The sequence below is a fragment of the Aphelocoma coerulescens genome, chromosome 17 (assembly GCF_041296385.1).
Source record: "Aphelocoma coerulescens isolate FSJ_1873_10779 chromosome 17, UR_Acoe_1.0, whole genome shotgun sequence".
Classification (NCBI taxonomy): Eukaryota; Metazoa; Chordata; class Aves; order Passeriformes; family Corvidae; genus Aphelocoma; species Aphelocoma coerulescens.
In genome coordinates, this window is record NC_091030.1 from 8048575 (window position 1) to 8055750 (window position 7176).

A 7176-nucleotide genomic window follows, 5' to 3' on the forward strand; every position below is an offset into this window, starting at 1 on the left:
AGATGCTTTTGCTTCTTTTGTGGGAGGGAGTGCTACAATCCATTCACGTGCTGGGCTCGGCTGTGCTGGGTTAATGGGTGGACTCAATGGTCCTAAAGGTCTTTTCCATCCTAAATAATTCCAGGATTGAGCCCTACCCTGGGGAGATGAGGTTGGGCTGCCCCACACGGTGTTGCCACAGAGGTCCTGGTAGGACCAAACGTGTTGGAGGCTGCTGAAGCCAGAGGAGCTGCAGGGCTGACGTTCATCCCATTACTTGAAAATGTTTTTCCTGAACTTCCAGCCCTTTCCCAGTAGCTGTGCTCCAGCCTGTTCTTTTGAGACACAAAAATCACGGGGAAGGGCAGAGCCAAAAGCTGCTCCATAAATTCTCTGTTTGTGCAGCTTTGTTCTCCCTCAGGGGCACTTCTGCTCCTCTAATAAGTATTTATATTTTGGAAAGAACCCCGTGGCCACCAGGCACGATAAAAAGACAGCAGCACCTTGTGAATTCCATCAAACTTTAAATGTGATCTTTTCACTAATACATTCAAATTAAATCGCTCCCATTTGCTCAACAAGCCAGGCGTGTCCTCAGGGAGGGACAACAACCCTTCCACAGCCACAACAGGTTTCCCAGGCTCCCTTTCCAGCTTGGAAATGTGCTGGAGCAGAGTTGGAGTGCCATGATCTGCTTCTGCTCCAAGGTCTGGGCATCTCCCAGGGGTTTTTCAGCAGTCACCTGAGGGCTCGTGTGCTAAACGTGCAAATAAATTTGTGTTTGGGTGGTGGCGCCTCTGATTCGGGTCCAAAAATTCCTGGGAAAGATCAACAGCCTATTCCCAGCAGAGCGGTGATTATTGAGCTGTGTGTTGGCTTGGAGGCATCCTCAGAGCTCCTCTTTCCCTCTCTCCAGGCAAGGAAGGGCTACCAGAAAACCATCCTGGAAATCAACACGCCCAAAGTGGAGCAGGTCCCCATAGTCGACATCATGTTCAATGACTTCGGAGAAGCGGCACAGAAATTTGGATTCGAGGTGGGACCAGCTTGCTTCCTGGGCTAAAAGAGCCACCTGAACCTAGTCTCCAAATGAGCAACCTCGTAACCTCATTGCGCCATTTAATTAAAAACAAAAAAAGAGAAAAAAGAAAACAAAAAAGAGAAAAAAAAGAATTCCTCGTCACGTGCACGGTCTGAAACTGGACAGCGATGGGTTATTATTTTGGTTTCCCCTCCCCCCCCCCCCACTATTTTGTTGTGCCCCTGGTTTTGCCCAAATCCCTCCGTGCCCCCTCAGCCGTTCCCAGGCCGGATTTGGAATCTCATGACCGACAGCCACACGCGGAGACCTGGCCCTGTCCCTGCTGCCCCCGCTGCTGCCCCGCGGCCACCGAGCTGAGCCCACCTCCAGCAAACTCCTCCTTCCTCCTCCTTCTCCTCCTCTTCTCCTCGCCAGGAAGCGTTTGTTTGTTCCTAAGGGGAAAAAAAAATACGGAAAAAACTTGAAATTCCTCACGTTCAGCTCGACGTTGAACTGCCGGCAGTCCTGGAGCTGAAGCTCCTCGGAGAGGTTTTGTTGCCTTCCACGAGGTTTGGATCAGCTCCAGCAAGGAGATGCCACGGCCAATTCCAGAATTTTCCGTGTCTCCTCCATTGAGTTTGCCTCGTTCCACGTTTCCCAAAGTGCTGACTCAAGGTCACGCTGGGCATCTCTTTGCCATGTCTTAAAGGTGCTTCTATTTTTGTGTGTTTGTGAGTAAATATTTGTGTTGTATTTTATTTGAGATGTTGGAATGTTCCTGCCTTCAAACCATGCAAGTGACCTTGTCTGTATTAAAGCCACCCCATCCCAGCCAAGCTTCCACCTGGGAATGAAGACAGCAGCTTCTGTCCCCACTTCTGCTTCTTCCCAGCCCCAAACTGGGATCTGGAGGCCTTGGAATTACCCCCAGGATGAGGTGCAAACCAGCCCCCTGAGCCACAGATGCCTTTTGGAATGATTCCTTTCAAAATGAGGGAATTAAAGCCATTTTTTAACAAATTTCCTACAAATCCCCTGATCTAAAAGCTGGATCTGCATTGAGTCTCTGCCTTTTTATTCACTTGCTTAACGCACGTATTTTAAATTAATTCTTTTTTTCCTTCAGCATTCCTTTAAAATGATAATAATTAAACCTGAATGCATTCCCAGTGGCAGATTCCAGTGGCAGGGGAAATCCATTTGTCCTCTCTGAATATCAAGTGTAAAGAAAAACACAAAAAATGAAGAAAAAAAAGGTGCTTTTTATAGTTATTTTTACATATCTCTGTGGTGCTATCTCTTTGAGAAGTTCAACACAACACTGGGGATACCCTGCCACTGGCCAATCTCCTACTTGGCTTTTTTAGGCACTTTCAGGCAGATTTGGGCTGCTGATAAATGCATGGCACCTTCTTATCTCTTCTGTCCGAATCCTGCTCCTCTCCTTCCTTGGCCGGGCCCGTGTTGAAAAAAGCATTAAATGTGCTTCCAATTTTTTTTTTCCATTCTTTATTTTTTGGTTTCCCCAAGGATATCCACACCTTTTCCCGGTGGGAAGCAGAGCAGATTGTCCTCGGTGGCTGAATGTTTGTGGTGCTAATTTATGGAGATGTTGGGTGTCCTGAAGCCGTGGGGGTGCTGCCCACCCAGCAATCCTGGGAATTTGCAATTTTCCTGCTCTTCCCACTTTTTTTTATTCCTTCCACGGCTCACAGCGTGCTGACACCCTCTTCTTTTGCCATTTGTTCTTCCTCCTCAGCCCTTTTCCTTCTTTAGGTCTCTCAGCTGGAAAATAATCATTGCAAGGTGGGGTTTTTTTTTCATTATTATTATTATTATTATTATTCTTTGGCCTGGAGCGTTCGGCTCAAGGGGGATTTTTCACCCCAAAGGAAAAGACATCACATTTACTGTGAAAAAAGTCTATATATGATGTCTTTTCCCCCCTCCTGCCCAAATTGAGAGCAGCAGCATCTGAGGAAGGGAGGCAAAGCCGTGCTGGAGGGAGCGGCGATGCCAGCGGTGCTTTTTTAGGCCTGGAGGAGCCGTGTCCATCCCTCCCCCTTCTTCCCTTGTGCTCTCTCCCACTTAAGGGAATAAAAAACTCCAAAAGGTGCTACCCTAAAAACTGCAGACTCCGGCAGCAGAGCAGTGAAAAGGAATTTAGGATAATAAATAAGGAATTCAGCTTCTCAGTCACCTTGGCAACAGCGGGAAGGTCGGGAAAGGTCGCACATCCCAGCAAAGCCATATCCTGATATTTGTCCACACCTGTGTGTCTGCCCAGGTCATGGGATTCTGTTCTCAATTCATTCTCATCAAGGGAGCTTTTGCTTTTTTTTTTTTTTTTTTTTTTTTTTCCCCCCCTTTGATTTCTCTGCTTGAAGAAGAAGAAAAAAAAAAAAAAAACAACCAAAAAAAGAATAAAAACTTCCTGTGTTGAATTCCACGGTGTTGTAATTGTACTGAGCTCCAAACTGTTCCGATCCTCCCCAGACCACTTAGCTACGGTATATTGCAATAAAATTACTACTTGTATTTGCAGACCTTCTTTTTGTGTAATTTTATTTCCCTCCTCCCCTTAATATATATTGACTTGAACAAATGTTGATAAGAAAAATAAAACCTATGGAAAAAAAAACCCCAAACTTCTAGTACATAAGGCCCTTTTTAAAATATAGTGTCAAATGCCATATTGTACATTTCTTCAAAGTCCAATAAACATGTCATAAAATTTAAGTGTAATGCCCATAAGAGCTATTTTTAAATATTTTAAACCTGTGTAATAAAGGAATAAATGTAATAGATTTTTTTTTTTCAATAAATCAAGTTTACTGTTTCCACCTAAACCCCCGTGATGTGAATCTCTTCTTGGAGTTGATTGCAGCGGGATTTCCCCAGGACCCCTGTGCCCCGTGGAGCCCGAAAAGTTCATCAGAGGAGCAGTGGAAGTGCTCAAAGGTAAATAAATGCTGTAAAATACAATCCAAACCCATCGTGGGGAGAAATTCCAGGCCTGGAATCTTTTCATTGGTTTGTTGTTTTGTTTTTTTTTTTTTTCTCAGTGAGAAATTCTGGTGCAAAAATCCAACCTGGTTTTGGTGGCTGGGATCTGGAGGAGAAGATTGTGTGGCCACCAGCTCTGCACCTTCCCCACAGCAACAGAAACATCACCAGAGGAGTTTTTTCTCTTGCTGATCTTCTCATCCCAAGACAAATTCAGGGAAAAACGTTTTTCCAGCTTCTTGGTGAGCTCCTCAACCCCCAAATTCCCATTCTTGGCTCCAGGGCTCTGCTGTGTGGAGGGAAACACTGTGGGGGACGCTTTGCTCATCCTCTCCTCCTCCTCTCCTGCAGGTTTCACTCCAAGAGATTCTTGATCCAGATCTGTGTCACTCTGGATCTCAGGGGCTTCTTCAAGCAGCCTCTGGTTGGTGCTGCAGTTCCAGGAGATGCTGGACCTTCAGAAGGTGACGTCTGGAGCACTGCAGGTGGGTCAGGTGCCACCGTGGGCAGTGCACGAGCCCATCTCTGCACGAGGCTTTGCGGTGACCAAGCCAAGCTCTGTGGCCCAAAAGCTTCTTCCCTTCATTTCTTTGGCTGCAGAAGATCTTTGATGATTTTCATTCTTTGCTAAAAGGTGTCCAGAGAAGGGGCCAAAGTCACAGAATCCCAGAATGGATTGGGTTGGAAGGGACATTGAAGATCAGCCAGTTCCATGGGCAGGGACACCTTGCATAGCCCAGGGTGCTCCAAACCCCATCCAGCCTGGCCTTGAAATCCTTCAATCTTTGGTACTTTAGTCTGTCATTAACTTCCAGGAGTAGTTTTGGGAAATCTTGGGCTGTTACAGCTAAATCTTCATCCCAATGGACCCCAGAGGTGCCACAGCTCCAGGAAGAAATGAGGGCAAAATAACATTACTTACCTAAACCCAGCTGGAAATACTCAACTTGGATCTCCATCCTGCTTCAAGGTGACCCCAGCCCCACCTCACCAGTTGTGATTTGCACTCAATCACTGCTGCCTGCAGCAAATGCCTCTGTGCTGAGAGCAGCTTTGATCTGCTATTAGGGAAAAACAAAGATCTGAGGAGGGATCTGACTGTTTGTGGCACTGCCAGACGCAGAAGTGTGGCAGATTTTTCACCTCTCTTCATATAACAAAGTCTGTGACTGAGTGCTCCAGCTCCAAAGCTGTGGCTCCAGCAGGTGAAATACGGAGGAGAATTCTTAGCAGAGCCACAAAAAGAGCAGCAGATTATTGAGACACAGTGTGAGCACCCAAACCTGCTCAGCTGCAGGGTGAGGATGGGGCTGCTCATCCCAAACTCCAGCAGCAGCTGCCTCCCCACCTCAGGGATCCTACAAGGGCAGGACCAGGAGCCCAAAGCTCGGGATGCAGCAAAGAGAGGATGAAAACCACCAAGATCAGCACCCAGGGGGGAGCAGAGCAGCACACAGCCCAGGGGTGAGAATTATCCAAGGGCACCTGATCCCAGTGGGGTTTCCACAGCTTTTAAAGCAGGGAAGGGGCGGCTGCAGGGCTTGGGGCTGCTGCTCTGCCTTGCCCTGCGTGTGGGGTTTTGTTCTAACAGGCTGAGGCTGCCCTGGCCTGGGGTTTCTGCCCTGCTGTGAGTGAGGAAAGCAGGTGGAGCCTGCAGAGTTTTCCCCGTGCAGCTGCCTGAGCTGACCCAGGCACGAGGACGTGTCCGTGTGCTTCCCGCTGCTTCCAGAGGTAAACCAGGAGCTGCTGTGGGATTTGCTGTCTGCCTGTGAGATGGGAATTGTTCCCTGGTTGGGTTTCCAGCCCTGCTCTGGAGGAAGAGCCCCAGCCCCTCGTGCTGCTCTGTGACTGGTGGCTCCCTGGTTTTTGTCTTGGATTCCCTTGGCTTGCTTCAGTTGGACTCGGTCATCTTCAAGGGCTTTTTCAACCTAAAGAATTCAGTGATCCAACTGGTGGAGCACTGGCTGTCCCTAAAAAAGCTCATCCTATGTGGTTTGTAAGAGTGGGGCAGAGAAAGGAGCCAAGAGGCTCCCACCAAACTTTGGTGCTTTGACCTGGGGCTGCACCAGCACATCCCAGTTCCTCCTGGGAGCTGCTGGGGAAGGGGACCAGGATCACAGCCCCGCCATGTCCCACTCCCTGTGCCCCTCGGGGTCACACTGGGACCACACCTTTTGCTCTCATCACAGCTCTGGTTGGGATGCTCCTGCTGCTGTCGCCTCTCCCAGAGATGTTCCTCCCATCTCCTGAAATCCTGTGTTTACAGCAGACTGGTAAAAATAAAAATGGCCAAGAAAGGAGCGTTGGCACTGATTCAATGTAGAGAGCAGATCCTGGGCATCCCCTCCCTGTCTAGGTGAGTTTTGGCAAACAAGGAGAAAAGCTGTGAGTGGGTGTTTCATACAAAGGATTGAGCATCCTCAGGGCCACCAAAGCTCTCCTGGAGACACAGAAACAGCAGGACCAAGTGGGAGGCTGGAATGAGGAGGGGAGAGGATTGTGCATGAATTAGCATGGAGAAAATATGCAAATTGTTGGGTAGAGTGAGGCTCTCACGGCATTCAAAGGAGCTGGAGCTGTTCTTGTTGTTCAGCTGCTTTTTGTCCTGCATCTTCTCCCAGCCAGGCTGGCTTTGACTTGGGTTTGTTTTTATTAATATCTCAAGCAAAAGAGCAGAATTGATCTGACCCACAGCTCTGGGAAAAGGAAAAAAAAACACAAAAAACCCTCTCGTGTTCCTGTGAGAAAAAACAAGTGAGCTGGAGGTGCCTCTGGCAGCTCAGCACCACCTGTAAATTAACCTGCAGAGTGCCCAGAAAGGCTGACACAGTGCAAGGGAAATGTGTCCCCTCTCTTCACACCTTGCCCAGGAGCTGTGCCTCTGCAAATTCCCTGCTCTGGCTTTCCAGACAGACAATTCCCATGGTTTTTTAACACGTTTTTTAACAGGACTGCTCAGTGCTGCGTGTGTCACCTGGCACCACGAGCCCAGTGTCCCTCTGCCGTGAGCAGGTGGGAAGCAAGGGTTTGTCATCATTATCCATCAATTACTGCATCCCTGCAGAACCTGGATTTCCCTTCATTTTTATTTTCTTCCCACGTGCTTTTCCTTTAAGGCAAGAGCAACCTTTGAGGCCAAGCTGGGCTGATGTTCCCAATATCTGTCAGTG

General features: G+C 48.2%; 1 protein-coding gene across 2 annotated transcripts in view; it reads left to right on the plus strand.

Annotated features, from left to right (window-relative positions):
• The window catches only part of COL5A1 (collagen type V alpha 1 chain), a 133344-nt gene extending 129605 nt beyond the window's left edge, over positions 1 to 3739 (plus strand). For both annotated transcript variants that reach the window (XM_069031576.1, XM_069031577.1), the window contains exon 66: positions 896 to 3739. In XM_069031576.1, coding sequence (XP_068887677.1) covers positions 896 to 1042 — 147 coding nt within the window. In that variant the 3' untranslated portion in view covers positions 1043 to 3739. The remainder of the gene's footprint in view (positions 1 to 895) is intronic.
• The last annotated feature ends 3437 nt before the right edge of the window (positions 3740 to 7176 follow it).